This window comes from Oncorhynchus masou, chromosome 13 (assembly GCF_036934945.1).
Source record: "Oncorhynchus masou masou isolate Uvic2021 chromosome 13, UVic_Omas_1.1, whole genome shotgun sequence".
Taxonomy (NCBI): Eukaryota; Metazoa; Chordata; class Actinopteri; order Salmoniformes; family Salmonidae; genus Oncorhynchus; species Oncorhynchus masou.
This window is the reverse complement of record NC_088224.1, coordinates 61556560-61577745: the sequence shown is the minus strand read 5'-3', so window position 1 is coordinate 61577745 and position 21186 is coordinate 61556560. Positions and strand designations below refer to the sequence as shown.

The following is a 21186-nucleotide window of genomic DNA, read 5'->3' as shown; positions in this document are numbered from 1 at the left end:
AACACAACTGATAACGCATTAAGAAGGAAAGAAATTCCACAAATTAACTTTTAACAAGGCACACCTTGAAATGCATTCCAGGTGACTACCTCATGAAGCTGGTTGAGAGAATGGCAAGAGTGTGTAAAGCTGTCATCAAGGCAAAGGGTGGCTACTTTGAAGAATCTCAAATATATAATATACAGTGCCTTGCGAAAGTATTCGGCCCCCTTGAACTTTGCGACCTTTTGCCACATTTCAGGCTTCAAACATAAAGATATAAAACTGTATTTTTTGTGAAGAATCAACAACAAGTGGGACACAATCATGAAGTGGAACGACATTTATTGGATATTTCAAACTTTTTTAACAAATCAAAAACTGAAAAATTGGGCATGCAAAATTATTCAGCCCCCTTAAGTTAATACTTTGTAGCGCCACCTTTTGCTGCGATTACAGCTGTAAGTGGCTTGGGGTATGTCTCTATCAGTTTTGCACATCGAGAGACTGAATTTTTTCCCATTCCTCCTTGCAAAACAGCTCGAGCTAAGTGAGGTTGGATAGAGAGCATTTGTGAACAGCAGTTTTCAGTTCTTTCCACAGATTCTCGATTGGATTCAGGTCTGGACTTTGACTTGGCCATTCTAACACCTGGATATGTTTATTTTTGAACCATTCCATTGTAGATTTTGCTTTATGTTTTGGATCATTGTCTTGTTGGAAGACAAATCTCCGTCCCAGTCTCAGGTCTTTTGCAGACTCCATCAGGTTTTCTTCCAGAATGGTCCTGTATTTGGCTCCATCCATCTTCCCATCAATTGTAACCATCTTCCCTGTCCCTGCTGAAGAAAAGCAGGCCCAAACCATGATGCTGCCATCACCATGTTTGACAGTGGGTATGGTGTGTTCAGGGTGATGAGCAGTGTTGCTTTTACGCCAAACATAACGTTTTGCATTGTTACCAAAAAGTTCAATTTTGGTTTCATCTGACCAGAGCACCTTCTTCCACATGTTTGGTGTGTCTCCCATGTGGCTTATGGCAAACTTTAAACGACACTTTTTATGGATATCTTTAAGAAATGGCTTTCTTCTTGCCACTCTTCCATAAAGGCCAGATTTGTGCAATATATGACTGATTGTTGTCCTATGGACAGAGTCTCCCACCTCAGCTGTAGATCTCTGCGGTTCATCCAAAGTGATCATGGGCCTCTTGGCTGCATCTCTGATCAGTCTTCTCCTTGTATGAGCTGAAAGTTTAGAGGGACAGCCAGGTCTTGGTAGTTTTGCAGTGGTCTGATACTCCTTCCATTTCAATATTATCGCTTGCACAGTGCTCCTTGGGATGTTTAAAGCTTGGGAAATCTTTTTGTATCCAAATCCGGCTTTAAACTTCTTCACAACAGTATCTCGGACCTGCCTGGTGTTCCTTGTTCTTCATGATGCTCTCTGCGCTTTTAACGGACCTCTGAGACTATCACAGTGCAGGTGCATTTATACGGAGACTTGATTACACACAGGTGGATTGTATTTATCATCATTAGTCATTTAGGTCAACATTGGATCATTCAGAGATCCTCACTGAACTTCTGGAGAGAGTTTGCTGCACTGAAAGTAAAGGGGCTGAATAATTTTGCACGCCTAATTTTTCAGTTTTTGATTTGTTAAAAAAGTTTGAAATATCCAATAAATGTGGTTCCACTTCATGATTGTGTCCCACTTGTTGTTGATTCTTCACAAAAAAATACAGTTTTATATCTTTATGTTTGAAGCCTGAAATGTGGCAAAAGGTTGCAAAGTTCAAGGGGGCCGAATACTTTCGCAAGGCACTGTATTTAGATTTGTTTAACCCTTTTTTGGTTCCTTCATGATTCCATATGTGTCATTTCATAGTGTTGATGTCTTCTCTATTATTCTACAATGTAGAAAATAGTAAAAATAAAGAAAAACCCTTGAATGAGTAGATGTGTCTAAACTTTTGACTGGTACTGTATAAGTGCAATATAATTGCAATATAATATTTTAAAACCATATTAACGGTACACTGATGAGAAAAATATGAACAAGTGGTTTTAGGGTCAAATGCCCCTTTAAATATCAGTCCTTTAAGTCATAAAAAATCTCCAATCAGTAACACTTTAATATGAATTAATATTATTTGGTATTATTTATTATCTATCAATTTTGAATATCATTGAATATAATATGTTGTGATAGTAGGATTAATTCTATACATTTCATGTATGATATTTTGAATGGTACTGACTTAATTTTGAAAGTGTCATGTTGATTGTGGTAATATGTACATACTCTATCTATAATCTACAAGATTGCAAAAGGAGAGCATAACATTTTTCATTCCACAGGAATTGTAGTCACAAGCGAGTGCTATTTCTGTTAATAGTTGAACAAAAGCAGTACGTGTCCCATTCCCCCATCTCAGCAACCACACACCATGCTGACCCAGTGACCCCTAGCAATGACCTCACACTATGACCTCACGTTTTAACCCTACTGTTGTCCCACACATTGACCTGTTCAACCAGCCGTGACCTCCACCATGTTGACCCCAGAGCTCCTATCTTTGACCCCACTCTCTCTCACACTCCCTGTAAATGCAAAGCCCTGTGGTCTAACATCACAACCATAACCACAACCACAACACATATTGACCAGACCCCAGTTTTGCTTTTCAGAGAAAACCTATTTTCAGAGTTTTTCCTTGTTAGCTGAAGTAGTCAGGACAATCTCCTGGCCTTAATAATGATTTCTCAATCTTTCACCTCACACACCAAAGCACAATGACCTTCACCCTTTGACCCCAGCTCCGTGACCCCGCACGATGACCCCACACACAGGGCAGAAGGGCTGTGTCCGCCTGCGGACCCCCATCTCCCCCCTCCCTTGCCTCCCCCTCCAAACGCACCATTCCACACAAATAGCAACCACATGTCACCTCCACTGTGCTCCAAATGGGAGTCCATTTGCAGTAATCAGTTGAAAATATGCAGGTTTAAAAACAGCTAAAGACTGTGAAAAAAGACAGAACACCCTCTGCCCTGACAGATGTGTTAGAGACCATGTGTGTGTCCGTCCTCCATGTTTGTTTGCCTGTGTGAGCAACATGTCGGTCAGCGTACTGTATTGTATACGCGTGTGTGTGTGTCCATGTTTGTGTGTCCATGTGATGTGTGTGTGTCCATGTGTTTGTCTGTGTGCGTGTGTCTGTCCACGTACATGCCTGCTTGTGTCCATGCCTATGTGTGTGTGTGTGCATGCGCGCGCGTGTGTGTGTGTGTGTGTGTGTGTGTGTGTGTGTGTGTGTGTGTGTGTGTGTGTGTGTGTGTGTGTACCAAGGTGGAAAGCCTATGCTGGTGGCTTTCTGTAGACCACTCTGGCCATAATCATTCATTCAGACACTGGGGCTGTCTTACTCAAAGCTGCTCTTCACAGGAATGTGTTTATAATATTTAGTTACAGTTTATGGTGAGCTGACAAAACACACGTGTGGAGTGGATCAGGTCCCTCACACCCTGTGTGTCATGTGTGTCTGTTGTAAGTCTGTAAATGTCAGGAGTGTGTGATTTACAGCCACTGTTTCTACTCGTTCTACAACAGAGAGGAAACGGATAACAACACCCACGTTAGCCAACGAGCCTCAGGCGCATCAAATATTTACGCCTAGACTCAACATCTCTTGATCAATTACGACGTTGACTCCTTCAAAGACTTAATCATTCATTTTGAGATCTTTGCCCTGGATTCGAAGAACATTAATTATAACAGCAAGGTATGCACGTCATTGTCTTACCCAAGATTCCCAAATGCATTTCTATACCACCATATGAAAAACAATCACCTTTAGACTACATACTGTATGATGAGTAAATACTTGAATCAATATAGTTATAGATTTCAATATTATTCAATATCATAGATATTATTTAAGAGTATGTTTTGATATCGAAATTGTCATCCACTTTCCATTTTTACGGATGCCAATGTAGAATAAAGAATGTAGAAATAGAGAATTCCAATAGACTATATGAAACAGAATAACTATTATCCAGAAGCTACTGTATGTATAGATATGATCTCTATATGACTGTTTCTAGCATGAGAGCCATGTCACAAGCAACTCAGAATACCTTTTTTTGGTCTGGAAGAAAATGTAAAAAATGTAGATTTTTTTTGTATAATTCCCCTTTAATCAAATGTTATTTGACACATGCACCGAATTCAAAAGGTGAAACACTTTTTTATATGACCTTCATTTAACTAGTTACCAACTCATTATTATTTTCAATGACGGCCTCGGAACGGTGGGTTAACTGCCTTGTTCAGGGGCAGAATGACAGATTTTCACCTTGTCAGCTCGGGAATTCGATCTTGCAAACTTTCGGTTACTAGTCCAACGCTCTAACCACTCCACTAGGCTACCTGCTGCACTTACAAGTCCTTAACCAACAATGCAAGCCCTTAACCAACAATGCAAGCCCTTAACCAACAATGCAGTTCAAGAAATAGAGTTATGAAAATATTTACAAAATAATCTAAAGTGAAAAAATATATATATATATATATAAAAGTAACACAAGAAAATTACATAACAATAACAATGCTATATACAGGGGCTAACGGTACCGAGTCAATGTGCGGAGGTACAGGTTAGTCGAGGTCATTTGTAAAGTGACTATGCCTAGATAATAAACAGCGAGTAGCAGCATTGTAAAAACAAATGGGTGGGAGGGTGGGGTGGGGTGGGGAGGGTCAATGTAAAAAGTCAGGGTGGCCATTTGTTCAGCAGTCTTATGGCTTAGGGGTAGAAGCTGTTAAGGAGCCTTTTGGTCCTAGACTTGGCGCTCCGGTACCGCTTGACTTGCGGTAGCAGAGAGAACAGTCTATGACTTGGGTGACTGGAGTCTATGAAAAATTGTTGGGCCTTCCTCTGACACCGCCTAGTATATTGGTCCTGGATGTCAGGAACCTTGGCCCCAGTGATGCACTGGGCCTTACGGCTTACGGTCGGATGCCAAGCAGTTGCCATACCACGTGTTGATGCAAATGGTCAGGAGGCTCTCTATGGTGCAGCTGTAGAACCTTTTGAGGATCTGGGGACCCATGCCAAATCTTTTCAGTCTCCTGAGGGGGAAAATATGTTGTTGTGCCCTCTTCACAACTGTCTTGGTATGTTAGCACCATGATAGTTTGTTGGTGATGTGTACACTAAGGAACTTGAAACTCTCGACCTGCTCCACTTCAGCCCCGTCGATGTTAACGGGGGCCTGTTCGGCCCTCCTTTTCCTATAGTCCACGATCAGCTCCTTTGTCTTGCTGACATTGAGGGAGAGGTCTCAGACCTCCTCCCTATAGGCCGTCTCATCGTTGTTGGTGATCAGGCCTACCACTGTTGTGTCGTCAGCAAACTTAATGATGGTGTTGGAGTCATGCTTGGCCATGCAGTTGTGATGGAACAGGGAGTACAGGATGGGACTAAGCATGCACCCCTGATGGGCCCCAGTGATGAGGATCAGCGTGCCAGATGTGTTGTTGCATACCGTTACCATCTGGGGGCGGCCCATCGGGAAGTCCAGGATCCAGTTGCAGAGGAATGTGTTTAGTTCCAGGGTTCTTAGCTTAGTGATGAGCTTTGTGAACACTATGGTGTTTAATGCTGAGTTGAAGTCAATGAACAGCATTCTCACATAGGTGTTCCTTTTGTCCAGGTGGGAAAGGGCAGTGTGGAGTGCGATTGAGATTGCGTCATCTGTGGATCTGTTGGGGCAGTATGTAAATTGGAGTGGGTCTAGGGTTTCCGACATGATGGTGTTGATGTGAGCCATGACCAGCCTTTCAAAGCACTTCATGGCTACTGATGTGAGTGCTACGGGGCTGTAATCATTCAGGTAGGTTACCTTCGCTTTCTTGAGCACAGGAACTATGGTGGTCTGTTTGAAACATGTAAGTATTACAGACTCGGTCAGGGAGAGGTTGTAAATGTCAGTGAAGGCACTTTCCAGTTGGTCCACGCATGCTTCAAGTACATGTCCTGGTAATGTCCCGCGGCTTTGTAAATGTTGACCTGTTTAAAGGTATTGCTGACATCGGCTACAGAGAGAGTGATCACATGATCATTCGGAACAGCTGGTGCACTCATGCATGCTTCAGTGTTGCTTGCCTTGATGCAAGCATAAAAGGCATTTAGCTTAACTGGTAGGCTCGCGTCACTGGGCAGCTCGTGGATGGGTTTCCCTTTCTAGTCCGTAATACTTTTCAAGTCCTGCCACATCCGACAAGCATCGGAGCCGGTGTAGTAGGATTCAGTCTTAGTCCTTTATTGACGCTTTGCCTGTTTGTGTCACGCCCTGGTCTATATTTATTATGTTTGTCTTCATTTATTGGTCAGGCCAGGGTGTGACATGGGTTTATTTGTGGTGTGTTTCGTCTTGGGGTTGTGTGGGGTGTATAGCATAGTCATTGGCTGCCTGAGGCAGTTCTCAATCAGAGTCAGGTGATTATTCGTTGTCTCTGATTGGGAACCATATTTAGGTAGCCATATTCTTTGTGTGTTTCGTGGGTGATTGTCCTTAGTGTCCTTGTTCCTGTCTCTATGTTAGTTTACACTACTATAGGCTGTTTCGGTTTTCGTTACGTTCTTTTTGTTTTGTAGTATTTGTATTGATTCGTGTTTTACGTTTTCATTAAACATGGATCGCAATCTACACGCTGCATTTTGGTCCGACTCTCCTTCGCCTACAGAAAACCGTTACAGAATCACCCACCACAAACGGACCAAGCAACGTGTCCACAGGCAGGTGCAGCAAAGAGAGGAATGGACATGGGAGGACGAATTGTTCGGAGAAGGACCCTGGGATCAGCCTGGAGAATACCGCCGCCCCAAAGAGGAACTGGAGGCGGAGAGAGCTGAGAGACGCTGGTATGAGGAGGCAGCGCGGCGACGCGGATGGAAGCCCGACAGTCAGCCCCAAAAATTTCTTGGGGGGGGGGCTCAGGGACAGTGTGGCAGAGTCAGGAGTCAGACCTGAGCCCACTCTCCCTGTTTATCGTGAGGAGCCAAGGAGGAGACCAGAACCGGTGTTGGAGGTGAGCGAAGCAGAGACTGTGAAGGAGTTAATGGGGAAATTGGAGGAGAGAGAGATGAGGGAGTTGCTGTGTTGGTGCTTTTTGCATGGAATTCGCCCGACGGAACGTGTCAGGGATTTGATGGCACCTGGGTCAGCGCTCCATACTCGTCCTGAGGTGCGTGTTAGTCGGCTGGTGAAGTTGGTGCCAGCCTCACGCACCAGGCCTCCTGTGCACATCCCATCCCAGTACGCCTTCACGGTCTAGCCCATCCTGTGCCACCTCCACACACCAGCCCTCCGGTGGCAGCTCCCCGCACCAGGCTTCCTGTGCGTGTCCTCGGCCCAGTACCACCAGTGCCAGCACCTCGCATCAGGCCTACAGTGCGCCTCGCCTCGCCTCTCCTGCGCCGCCGGAGCCTCCCGCCTGTTCAGCGCTGTCGGAGCCTTCCTCCTCTACAGCGCTGCTGGAGTCTCCCGCCTGTTTAGCGCAGCCAGAGCCTTCCTCCTCTCCTGCGCTGCTGGAGTCTCCCGCCTGTTTAGCGCAGCCAGAGCCTTCCTCCTCTACAGCGCTGCTGGAGTCTCCCGCCTGTTTAGCGCAGCCCGAGCTGTCAGTCGGCATGGAGCAGCCAGAGCTGTCAGTCTACATGGAGCAGCCAGAGCTGTCAGTCTGCATGGAGCAGCCAGAGCTGTCAGTCTACATGGAGCAGCCAGAGCTGTCAGTCTACATGGAGCAGCCAGAGCTGTCAGTCTACATGGAGCAGCCAGAGCTGTCAGTCTGCATGGAGCAGCCAGAGCTGTCAGTCTTCATGGAACAGCCGGAGCTGCCAGTCTGCATGGAGCTGTCTGTCTGCATGGAGCAGCCGGAGCTGCCAGTCTGCATGGAGCTGTCAGTCTGCAAGGAACTGCCAGTCTACAAGGAGCTGTCAGTCTGCAAGGAGCTGTCAGTCTGCAAGGAGCTGTCAGTCTGCATGGAGCTGCCAGTCTGCATGGAGCAGCCAGAGCTGTCAGTCTGCAAGAAGCCGCCAGAGCTGTCAGTTTACATGGAGCAGCCAGAGCCGCCAGTCAACATGGAGCAGCCAGATCCGTCAGTCAGCCAGACTCTTCCAGATCCGCCAGTCAGCCAGACTCTTCCAGATCTGCCAGTCAACCAGATTCTTCCAGATCTGCCAGTCAACCAGACTCTTCCAGATCTGCCAGTCAGCCAGGATCTGCCAGAACTGTCAACCAGCCAGGATCTGCCGGATCCAAATACCTGGCTGAGCTTCCTCTCAGTGCTGGGCTTCCTCTCAGTGCCGGGCTTCCTCTCTGTCCCGAGCTTCCTCTCAGTGCTGAGCTTCCCCTCAGTCCCGAGCTGCCCCTCTGTCCCGAGCTGCCCCTCAGTCCCGCGCTGCCCCTCAGTCCAGTGGGATTCTGGGTGAGGACTACTAGGCCATGGTCGGCGGCAAAGGTGGACTATCCTAGGACGCGAGGAGGGGGCACAAAGACATTTATAGAGTGGGTTCCACGTCCCGCGCCGGACCCGGAGCCGCCACCATGGACAGACGCCCACCCGGACCCTCCCTATTGTTTTGATGTGCGTCCGGGTGTCCGCACCTTAGGGGGGGGGGGGTTGGTCCGACTCTCCTTCGCCTACAGAAAACCGTTACAGTTTGATGGTTCATCTGAGGGCATAGAGGAATGTCTTATAAGCGTCCAGATTAGTGTCCTTCTCCTTGAAAGTGGCAGCTCTAGCCTATAGCTCGTTGCGGATGTTGCCTTTAGTCCATGGTTTCTGGTTGGGAAATGTGCATATGGTCACTTTGGGGACGACATCGCCGATGCACTTATTGATGAAGCCAGTGACTGAGGTGGTATACTCCTCAACGCCATTGGGTGAATCCCGGAACATATTCCAGTCTGTGCAAGAAAAACAGTCCTGTGACATAGGATCCGCATCATCTGAGTACTTCCGTATTGAGCAAGTAACTGGTACTTCCTGCTTTAGTTTTTGCTTGTAAGCAGGAATCAGGTGGATATAATTATGGTTAAATTTGCCAAATGGAGGACGAGGGAGAGCTTTGTATGCATCTCTGTGTGTCGGGTAAAAGTGGTCTAGTGTTTTTTTCTCCTCTGGCTGCACATGTGACATGCTGATAGAAATGAGGTAAAATGGATTTAATTTGCCTGCGTTAAAGTCCCCGGCCACTAGCTGCACCACTTCTGGATAAGCATTTTCTTGTTTGCTTATGGCCTTAATCATTGCCAGCATCAGTTTGTGGAGGTAAATAGACGGCTATGAATAATATAGATAAGAACTATTTTGGTAGATAGTGTGGTCTACAGATTGTCATGAGGTATTCTACCTCAGGCAAGCAATACCTTTAGTCTTCTTTAATATTAGACATCGCGCACCAGCAGTTATTGACAAATAGACACACACCCCCGCCCCTCGTCTTACCAGACGTAGCTGCTCTGTCCTGCCGATGCATGGAGAAGCCAGCTAGCTCTATCGTCGTTCAGCCACGTCTCGGTGAAACATAAAATATTACAGTTTTTAATGTCCTGTTGGTAGCATAGTCTTAATCGTAGATCATCCCGTTTGTTTTCCAAAATTGCACGTTGGCCAATAATACGGAGGGAAGTGGTGGCTTACCTACTCGTCGACAGCACAGCTGGTTAGGAGCCCGTAAAATGGCAGTCATCCCCTCCGGCGCCATTAATTGTGCGTCTAGCGAGTGAGAAATGATGGTTCTGTACTACTGTTGCTCATTTCATGGAAAAATTTGCAAATAGCAAATAATAGATACAAATGATATACTTACTCATTATATACATCTGCCAGGTAAGCCTACTTTGCATTCAACATTTCATTGAGAAGGTTTTAGGGAATGTATTTCTGTCAACCCACAAGATGGTATCACATCAACTGGATGCACACGGAGTGATAGACAAACGTGCGAACTACATAGACAGACGGGGCAATATTGCTGGAAATTAATTGGCAGACATTGTGTTAGGATTGGCTTTTTAAGCAAATAGTGGCTAACCAGGGTTGGCATAATGTTAGATAATAGCTGGGAGCTTACGGTGACTGATACTTGTGAGATTTGTTTATCACTGTTTTTTTGGTGAAAAATTGCATGTACTTTCAGAATTGTTTGGCAAGCTACTCATATGTGGGCTGTGGGCTGTGAGCTACTGGTAGCTGTTGGAGACCTGTTGGAGACCTGTTGGAAACCTGTTGGAGACCTGTTGGAAACCTGTTGGAAACCTGTTGGAGATCTGTTGGAAACCTGTTGGAGACCTGTTGGAAACCTGTTGGAGACCTGTTGGAAACCTGTTGGAAACCTGTTGGAGACCTTTTGGAGACCTGTTGGAGACCTGTTGGAGACCTGTTGGAAACCTGTTGGAGACCTGTTGGAAACCTGTTGGAGACCTGTTGGAGACCTGTTGGAGACCTTTTGGAGACCTGTTGGAGACCTGTTGGAGACCTGTTGGAAACCTGTTGGAGACCTGTTGGAAACCTGTTGGAGACCTGTTGGAGACCTGTTGGAGACCTGTTGAAGACCTGTTGGAAACCTGTTGGAGACCTGTTGGAAACCTGTTGGAAACCTGTTGGAGACCTGTTGGAGACCTGTTGGAAACCTGTTGGAGACCTGTTGGAAACCTGTTGGAGACCTGTTGGAGACCTGTTGGAAACCTGTTGGAGACCTGTTGGAAACCTGTTGGAGACCTGTTGGCAACCTGTTGGAAACCTGTTGGAAACCTGTTGGAGACCTGTTGGAAACCTGTTGGAGACCTGTTGGAAACCTGTTGGAGACCTGTTGGAAACCTGTTGGAAACATTTTGGAGACCTGTTGGAAACCTGTTGGAGACCTGTTGGAAACCTGTTGGAAACCTGTTGGAGACCTGTTGGAAACCTGTTGGAGACCTGTTGGAAACCTGTTGGAGACCTGTTGGAGACCTGTTGGAAACCTGTTGGAGACCTGTTGGAGACCTGTTGGAGACCTGTTGGAAACCTGTTGGAGACCTGTTGGAGACCTGTTTGAAACCTGTTGGAGACCTGTTGGAAACCTGTTGGAGACCTGTTGGAGACCTGTTGGAGACCTGTTGGAAACCTGTTGGAGACCTGTTGGAAACCTGTTGGAGACCTGTTGGAGACCTGTTGGAGAACCCTGGTCTAGCCACTATGTTCTCTTCAACAATGTGGTCTGCCACATAGCAGGGTGGAGTCAGACAGAGAAGGGACTGTGGGAAGGTTACAGTGAGCTAGCTGACAGGGACAGGGTGAGCGGGACTCGGCCAGTGGGGAGTGGGGGGTGAGGGGGGAGGTGGGCAGCGAAGGACGTGAGCCCTGTCCCTGGGAACCGGACCTGCAGGATAGGATTCATTCAACTCTGCTTCCTTCACAGGCTCAAAATAGAGCCATTGTGCCGTGTGTCTGCAAGTGAGCCTCTGTGTGTGTGTGTGTGTGTGTCATGTGTTATGTGATATTTTAATATATTTGAATGTGTCTGCATATCTATGTGTGTATGTGTGCTCATGTGTGTGTTTTTGTCTATTGTGAGTTATATGAATATCTAATGTGTATGCATGTCTGTGTGCACACGTGTGCGTATGTACGTGTACGTGTGTACCTGTGTGTGTTTGTTTACGGTCTCCTTAGAGTACAATGCCTGGAGGTGCACTGTGTTTGATGTGCAGGTGATGAGTTCCACTGACTTGGTCTCAGCCCAGAGGAACAAAGCCCCATGACAATGACAGGATCTGATGTCTCATCTCATTCCCCCTTCACCTCACTGAAATAACATTCTCAGACTAGGACATCTTATACCCAGCTGGTGTCTTGTACTGTAGTCCCCCATTCTGAAATGCATGTGTAGTGTCACGACTAAAGCCTGGAGGTCTTTCTGACTACAGGATCATAGGGAAAACTCTTGGCACTTATGGTCAGAGATGTACTTGTGTGTTTGTGATGTTGAACATGCCTATGAGTGCCCCGTGTCTGTCTCCCTCTCCCTGCAGGCGAGGTGTGCCACAAGTCCTACACGCAGTTCTCCAACCTGTGCCGACACAAGCGCATGCACGCCGACTGCCGCACCCAGATCAAGTGTAAGGACTGTGGCCAGATGTTCAGCACCACCTCCTCCCTCAACAAGCACCGACGCTTCTGTGAGGGCAAGAACCATTTCACGGCAGGGGGGTTGTTCGCCCATGCCCAAGGCATGTCCCTCCCCGGTGTCCCTGGTGCCATGGACAAGGCCGCTATGGGAGGGATGGGGCACAGCAGCGCCAGCCTGGCAGACTACTTTGGGAACCGGCACCACAGCGGCCTGACATTTCCGACAGCTCCTGGCTTCCCCTTCAGCTTCCCGGGTCTGTTCTCCTCTGGACTGTACCACCGACCCCCTCTCATACAGGCCACCTCCCCAGTCAGACGGCCCCTAGGACCCGGTACGGAGCACATCAAGAGCCCCCTCCTGTCGCCTAGCCCCGAAGCCCAAGAGGCCAGAGAACTGCTCAAGACCCTCCGCAAGGAGGCATTGCCAGGTAGCGAGCAGCCACAGGGGACAGAGCAGCGACAGTCCCATGGCTCCTCCTCCAAGCAGAGGCACAGCGGCGGCAAGATGAGCAGCCAATCGGAGAGCAGCGATCTGGATGACGTAAGCACTCCCAGTGGGAGCGACCTAGATACCACATCAGGCTCGGAGCTGGAGAGCGACATGGAAAGTGAAGGCCAGCGGGAGAGGGCACCCCGGGAGAACGGGAAAGGGCCCAAAAGGAAGGCGGGCAGAGGCCCCCAGAGCCCCACCACCCTGATCAGTAACCACACTAAGGAGTTCCAAGGTAGCCCCGCCTTGTTCCCTCCCTCGCTGGACGAGCACACGGCTGTCTCAGGGGCGGTCAATGACTCCATCAAGGCCATCGCCTCCATCGCTGAGAGGTACTTTGGCTCCACGGGGCTGGCGGGCCTGCAGGACAAGAAGGTAGGCGCCCTGCCCTACCCCTCCATGTTCCCCCTGCCCTTCTTCCCAAACTTCTCCCCGCCCGTCTACCCCTTCCCAGAGAGAGAGCTCAGACCTCCAGGCCTAAAGGGGGAGCCCCAGTCCCCACCTGACGAACCCTCTAAGAAGCGCCAGAGCAGGACCTCTGAGTCGCCCTTTGACCTTACCACCAAGCGCAAGCAGGAGGAGAAGGTCCTCGCCCCCTTCGTCCCAGTCTCCAAATCCAAATCGGAGGCCTCCTCACGTTCCACCAATCAGGACCAGCCGCTGGATCTGAGCATGGGCGGCACTAGGAACCGCAGCAGTAGCCACGCCCCCCGGGTGGAGGAATCAAAGAAGATCCACGTGTTTGGAGAAGACAAGGCAGGGATGGAGCTACCTAAAGCTGACACCTCTCTGCAGCACGCCAGGCCCATCCCCTTGTTCATGGACCCCATCTACAGGTACTGTGAATCTCTAGAACTGAACCTCACCAGTATAAATATAAATATATATAGCAATATGAGTCTTTACCTTCCTATAAGTACTTTTTCCTATATCGTTGGATGTGAATGTCTTTTGAGTGTCGGTGTCTAAGAACTGATAGAGTTGTAATATTAGCAGGGTTGAGAAGAGGAAGATGAACGATCCGTTTGAGGCTCTGAAAGACAAGTACATGCGGCCCGCCCCCGGCTTCCTCTTCCATCCACAGGTAGGTCCTGGCCTGTTCTATCTCAGTGTTACTGTTGCTTCACAGGGACAGCCAGACCAGGGGCCCAGGCAGGGTGAGGCGATCTGGGGTTGGTCTGGGGGTGGTCCGAGGGGGTCTGGTTCTGATGGGGACCAGAGGCAGTGTTCAGTCTGATCCACGCTAAAGCATGTTTGGGTCTGGTCTGTCCTGTTCACAGCTATCTGAACCAGATGTGGAAGACAGAAAAGGGCACAAACTGACAAGTTCTCACATGTGTGTCTTTGACTACAATATAAAAAATGATACCCTTTTAAAGATCCCCAATTTTGCCCCCAGACTGCGCTGCCTGTGATTTCTCTATCGTGTGTAGCATGACTCAGTGCGCGTGTATGCATTGACGTGCGTTGACATTCATGCTTTCGCTCTTCCCAGCAGTGAAAATTGGCCCGTAGGAAAGCATTTTCTCAGGGCCTGGCGTTTTTAACTGGCCGTTTCAGGCCTGGTTTTTACTAGCCGTTTCAGGCCTGGTTTTTACTGGCTGTTTGAGTCGTCTGATTTATGCCCCCTTTCCACACTGTGAACCAGTCTCTAGCTCTGTAACGCCACATGGCCGTGGCACGTGGCTTAATGAGGTGTCCTATCAGTAGAAACAGTAACAGGGGTTAGGCCATCTTTATGACTTTATGATGTCTGGACACACAAATCAGTCCCAGAAACACTCTGGCCACAGGGTCTCTTTAAAAAAAATATATATATTTTTACAGTTGGACCTTTTCGGGTTTTGTTACCAAGACACCTGACCCTTTGTGACATCATCACTCCCCCACCCAATGCCCATATGCGTCCAATAAAAAGCTGTTGATCCGTGGTCTACTTCCTGGTTCTGACTGCTCTTTTCCTTCTGTCCCGCCCCTCAGTTTCGTTTGCCAGTTCAGAGATCCTGGGTAAGTTTCATCTACACCTACATGTCTCTGTGCTTCTGCCTCCCCTAAACCCCCAGACCACCCCATGTCTGTATGGGTCCTCATCATAACACCCTCCATGTCACTCAGACTGCGCATGGCTCTGGCCAATCACCAGCAACTACTGACCAGGCATCAGCCATTTACAAGCCATCACCGCTTATCACTGGATTTTAGACCCGTTTTTAAAAACAATATGCTTTTCTCAGCTTGCGAGCTATACTCTTTTTCACTCATTTTAGTCAAATAATCTTGTAAATGTCTGCAAATTCCCATTTAGATGAATTTACAATCACTCATTTGTCCACATGATAGACCTGGGATTTCTAGCTGGGTTCCACCCTGTACTGCTAACAGCACTGAGGGTTGTATATATATTTACTTATTTGGAGAGTGATGCAGGGCTGTTGGAATGGGCACAGAGCGGGTAAGACAGGGGGGACTGCTCTGTATCAGCGCGAGGGTAACAGTCTCTTAGGGACCCAGGGAGGGAGGGGGAGTTCCTCCCTCCGACATCTGTTTCCAGATAAGATCAACAATTGAGAATGCATCTCACTAATTAAGGCGCTCTCAGCATCACTGACATCTGAAGATAACTAATCAACAGCTGGCCCCACAGAGACACTACAGCAACAAGCAAGTTCAGACACAGACAGAGCAGGAGGAGGAGGAGGAGAAGGAGGAAGGGAAGGGGGGAAGTTGCATCTAAAGGGGATTTTGAGGGTTATCACAATTAAGTAAATGTGTGAGCATTTATCCTCCTTGTTACAGCGATTAGACCTCTCATCCTCCGTATTATATCAAATGAGTTCTAGTGAACCTGACTGAAAATATTTACAAATCTATAACATCTCAAAGCTGTTTGTTCTGATTCTGACTTATCTCACCAGTAGTAGACAATACAGAGTTCTCACGGAGGGAGGAACACAAGTGAACTTAACAGCCAGAGAGGACGGAGAACCAGTGTGTACCAGAGGAAGGGTTGCCTCAGTAGACAGAAGAACAGCCAGGGTGGGCCTAGCTGTTTCAGCCTCAGCCTCTTGCTCTCAAACTAAAGTGTCTTATCTTGCACGCCGGCTCAATACGGCGGACAGCTTTAGGGCTCCTAATGCGCGGGCGAGTTATGGCCTGTCATTGAGCAAGGAGGGAAACAAACTGAGCTTTAGCCCCCATGCCCATAAAGAGCCCCAATGAAATACATATTGCATATTCACAAGAAATATGGAAGCATTTCACCCTCGCCTCCCCCTCCCGTTCCCGTCCTCACGAGGAGGCCTTTGATTCACGGCACGGAGCATTGGCATATTCATAATCAAATGGACCTGACACCCCACATACTCCCACAGTCGGAACTTTACACCCAGCCTTCACTCTTCATCAGCCCTGGCCTGTAACGTCTGTGGTCGTTCATCATCGGTCAGTTTCTCCATCTAGGTTCTCTTTCTGCTCTTTTTCTTTCTGTCTCTGTCTGTCTCTTGCTCTCTCATTCTCCCTCTCACTCCCTCTCTCTCTCAATCTCTCTCTCTCTCTCTCTCTCAATCTCTCACTCTCTCTCGCTTTCTCTCTCTCGCTTTCTCTCTCTCTCTTCCTCTGCCTCACTCTATGTAAAGTCTCAGAGTGACAGGGGGCTGAGATGGAATGTCAGTCGGTGAACAGGGCCCGTGGCGCTGCCGGAGGATCCAATCACCACTGATTTGTTGCCTTATTGAAATAAGAATAAGGAACACACAAAAAATTCAATACACGCAAAATAATGCAAATTTGTGGCACCTTAAAAAAAAGCTGTCCTGCTCGAGATAGGCTGACAGGCCCCGCGGCCTGCTGGGATGTCCCCCCCCCCTTCCCTCCTTCCTCTTCTTCTCCCCCATCCCTCCATCCCGCCCCTCTCAGCACAGCGATATCATTATTACCCGTGTCTGGCCCTTGATCAGTAATGTCAACATCTTTCATATTGACAAATGTGCTGTCTGCCCACATTGTGCACCGAATGGTTTACAGCCCAGCAGTGGACATGAATCACTCCTCTGCCCCTGCACACACACACACACACACACACACACACACACACACACACACACACACACACACACACACACACACACACACACACACACACACACACACACACACAAGTATAGCATGCAAGCACACACACACACATAGAGTAAGCAAGCACACAAACACACATTAACACACTCTTTTTCTTTCTCTCACACACACACCTTACTAATACATATTTTCTCTATCACTCCCTCCCTCCCTCTCTCTCACACACACACACACACACACACACACACACACACACACACACACACACACACACACACACACACACACACACACACACACACACACACACACACACACACACACACACACACACACACACACACACACACAATCTGACAAGTAGATGTTTCTCCAAGGATTTTAAGCATATCTGATGAAAGCAAATGTTAGCCTTCATTAGTAAATTGTATACAGTCCTTCTGTTTGTTTGTTTGTGTGTGCGTGCGTGCATGTGTGTGAAGGCATGCGTGCGGGCATGTGTGTGTGTTGTGTGTGTGTGTGGGCATGCGTGCAGGTGTGTGTGTGTGTAGGTGAATGTGTGTGTGTGTGTGTGTCTGTGTGTGTGTGTGTAAAACAGAGTTGATTACATTCATACACCACCTGACCTGACTTCCACTGACCAGTAGTGGTGGAATGAAGCTGCATAATATTCCCATATACAATACCCTAATACCAGCCCTGGAAAAGACAGTCAATAATACTCTGATCCGATGTGTAAAGTACAGTATTGGTTTCTATTTTCAATATGACCTAGTTTGAATACAGCCTTGGTTTATGGTGTCTCTCAACTCAATGCCAGTCAGAGCTTCTCTCTGAAGGACTATACTCATGTTGTCACATCAACCCCTCTGCTCTGTTCTGCTTATATGCACTGCTGGCACTACCTTCAGGGGCTATTTAGGGGGATCTTTGGACTGTATTATTGATGGAAAATAACCCTAACCTGATGTGTCTGGCTCCACCCAACATTTCTTCCCCCGTCAACAAAGGCATATCTATAATCTCTAGGAACACTACTTACCGGTTTTAAGGTTAAATGTGTCCCTCGCTATCAAATAAATGTCTGAACGCAACTTTTGTCCGAACGGCACCACAATCCTGCCTAGTTAGACAGTGGGCTGCTTCACTCAACACTTCCTACCATGTAATCTACCACTGTCTGTACAGCAGGAATGTGGTGCGGTTAGGACAAACGTTGCATTCAGACATTTATTTGACAGCAAGGGACACATTTAACCTTAAAACTGGTAAGTAGTGTTCCGAGAGATTATAGATATGCCTTTGTTGATGGGATTTTTGTTGTTGTTGGGTTAAGGCCCACACATTAGGTTAGGGAATGATGTGCAACCAAGGGAGTCCATAATACAGCCCCACATCCCTAAAGACTCCAGAAGTTGCCCCTGAAGCTGAAACCTGCCAGGTGATCAATTGAAATAAGATGTGTTACTGACTGACTTACTTGGTTCCATAAAGTTTTCTCCTGACCATTCATGTGACATGTCTCTCCTCAGATGTCGGCAATTGAGAACATGGCGGAGAAGCTTGAGACGTTTGGTTCACTTAACCCGGAGTCAGGTGACCTGATGCGCTCCGTCCCCTCCATGTTTGACTTCCGAGCTCCGCCCACTGCCCTCCCGGAGACGCTACTGCGGAAGGGCAAGGAGCGCTACACCTGCAGGTAACCATGGAAACCGTTTACTCGCAAATAGTACCAGAGGTTGTTTTGGTTTTGTCTTCACTATACGTCATCTCTGGTTTTGGCCTCGTGACTTTCTGATTGAAAGTCCCATGGTTTTGCTCAATTCCTATTTCTATACTTCTAAATTCATGAATTGAGTTGGATTGAATTGAATTTGATTAAATTGAATTGAATTGGAATAGACCCTAAACCTGAAAAGTACATATGTCCTTGAGTGTATGGCCTATTTCTATTCCATGTCCTTGAGACAAACATTTTGTTCACTTCCATGGCTGGCCAGTGTCAACCCTTTGAGGTGACTGTGTGTGCTGTGTTACTCAGTGAGGGGCCGTGCTTGGCCCCCTCTTTCTCCCACTGTTTACCCAGGGAGTTGGCCCTGATTAGCAGATTAATACGAGAGGCTTTGGGGCCCCGGCGGTGCTTTGATCTAACTCTTTGCTGTGTGTGTGGACAACACCCACTCTGTGCACCTACCCACTGCTACGTTATACACATAAGCTTACTCACACACATTCCATTAGCTTCAAGTGCTGAGTGTGGGAGTGAAATTAATATTAAAATAGCAAGTTGTTAGTGGAATTATGAAACCATAACACGATGCATAAATTATGTGGCACTCAAGCAGGTTTTATCAGTTAATTGATAGAGACATAGTAACAGGTATTCTTTTGAATCGATTTTGATTTATAGTGAAAAAGTGTTTTTCCTATTGTGAGTTTTGTGTTGTTAATGCTGCATGTTCCAAGATATGTCGCAGACATTTGAATACATTTTCCGCTGGTAATTTGAATCTAAGATGTATGGTGACACGAGGTGTCCTCTGCCCATCAGATACTGCGGTAAACTATTCCCACGGTCTGCCAACCTGACCCGCCACCTAAGGACACACACAGGAGAGCAACCGTACAGGTAAGTCTCTCTCACACACACACACACACACACACACACACACACACACACACACACACACACACACACACACACACACACACACACACACACACACACACACACACACACACACACACACACACATCATGTGCTAAACATACATACCCAGCCCTAAAGAAGGGTCAGTCGTAGGATGAGGGATGTGGGAAAAGGGAGTGTGATCATGTCGTGCTGAAAGGATGATGTCCTGCTAACACTCCTATGACGTCAGTTCGTCTCACCCCGCGAGCGCAGACAATACTCAATAAAGACAGGGCAGCCTTTTTATTACAGTATAAGTCATCTGTTAATGTCTGTCAGAGAGACGACACACAATTTCACACAGACACACAAAGACCCATAAAAAGAACACAAAAGCACACAATCATAAACACATACACACACTTTCTCAGAGAACATGATCAGGCACACACAGAGTCCTCCCAGACAGCCATCGTTCATTTATCAGACCCAGTCCGCTGCTACACGGTTATTTTCCCAGAGAATTCCTGTCCATAGTTATGTGCAGCATTCTTGTGTGTTTTCCTACGCCATTAAAAGCCTGGAACAATTATCATTCTGCTAAATAATTTGCCTGATGAAAAATGGTGGCTGACGTCTGGTTGACAGGAGGGGGGTTTGAACTTGAAGATGGGGGGAGGGTGTGACAGGGAGAGGGGAGAAGGGGGGGGGGGTAAAGAAGGAAGTTTGGTGAAAAATGGGGGTGATGAGGAGCACGGGCAGATGTCCAGGGGTAGCAGCTGGAATAATGACTGTGATGTCGGAGGGGGCAACTCGGAGCACACACACACACACACACACACACACACACACACACACACACACACACACACACACACACACACACACACACACACACACACACACACACACACACACACACACACACACACACACACACACACACACACAGAGTACACAATCCAGGGGAGGCCAGTTGACCACAGGGGAGGCCATCAGGCCTCTGCAGCAGCCTGATAGATTGAGCCTCTACCCTCTGGCACGTCATTAAAGATCTCTGAGGAAGATAACAGGGCGCTCCTGAGGGACGGCCAATCGGGCGAGCTAATTCCAGCTAGAAGAAAAGATGTAATCATCTTGTATAATTTTGCATGGGGGGGGGGCTACGCTCAAACAGATGTGGAGGGGGCTAGGCTCGAACAGATTTGTTGCATGCCTGTTTTGTGAGAGAAGAATGTGATTTGTATTGTGCTGGCAGGAGATAAGAGACAGAGCTGGTTTCACCTTGAACGAGCTCCTCCATCATGTCTGAGAGAGAGAGAGAATGGGGGATGGCGAGGGCTGTCCATGAACACACGTATGTGTTTGTGTGTGTGTGTGTATCATTAGAATAGTGGAGATTGTTAAAGGCATACTTCAGGGTCAGATGAACTCATGGAAAACATCTGTATGTCTCTGCATCCAGTATGAAGGAGGTTAGAGGTAGTTTCGCGAGCCAATGCTAACTAGTGTTAGTGCAATGACTAGAAAGTCTATGCTATCTACTAGCATGCTAGCAGTTACCATAGACATCCAGTCATTGCGCTAACACTAGTTAGCAACTTCTCTCTGCACACAGAGACATAGAAATGATATCTGGCAGGTAGGAGCGTTGGGCCAGTAACCGAAAGGTTGCTGGATCGAATCCCAGAGCTGACAAGGTAAAAATCTGTCATTCTGCCCCTGAGCAGGGCAGTTAACCCACTGTTCCCTGGGTGCCGATGACGTGGATGTTGATTAAGGCAGCTCCCCCCCGCACCTCTCTGATTCAGAGAGGTTGGGTTAAACG

The 21186-nt window shown here is 47.6% G+C and overlaps 1 protein-coding gene across 15 annotated transcripts in view; it reads left to right on the top strand.

Annotated features, from left to right (window-relative positions):
- The window catches only part of LOC135552778 (histone-lysine N-methyltransferase MECOM-like), a 231971-nt gene that overhangs the window by 203244 nt on the left and 7541 nt on the right, over positions 1-21186 (top strand). For 7 of the 15 annotated variants that reach the window (XM_064984616.1, XM_064984612.1, XM_064984610.1 and 4 more), the window contains 5 exons: positions 12066-13488; positions 13646-13736; positions 14633-14659; positions 18259-18425; positions 19278-19355. In XM_064984616.1, the coding sequence (XP_064840688.1) occupies positions 12066-13488; positions 13646-13736; positions 14633-14659; positions 18259-18425; positions 19278-19355 (1786 nt within the window). The remainder of the gene's footprint in view (positions 1-12065; positions 13489-13645; positions 13737-14632; positions 14660-18258; positions 18426-19277; positions 19356-21186) is intronic. The other 8 variants (XM_064984617.1, XM_064984615.1, XM_064984608.1 and 5 more) reach the window with 3 other exon arrangements.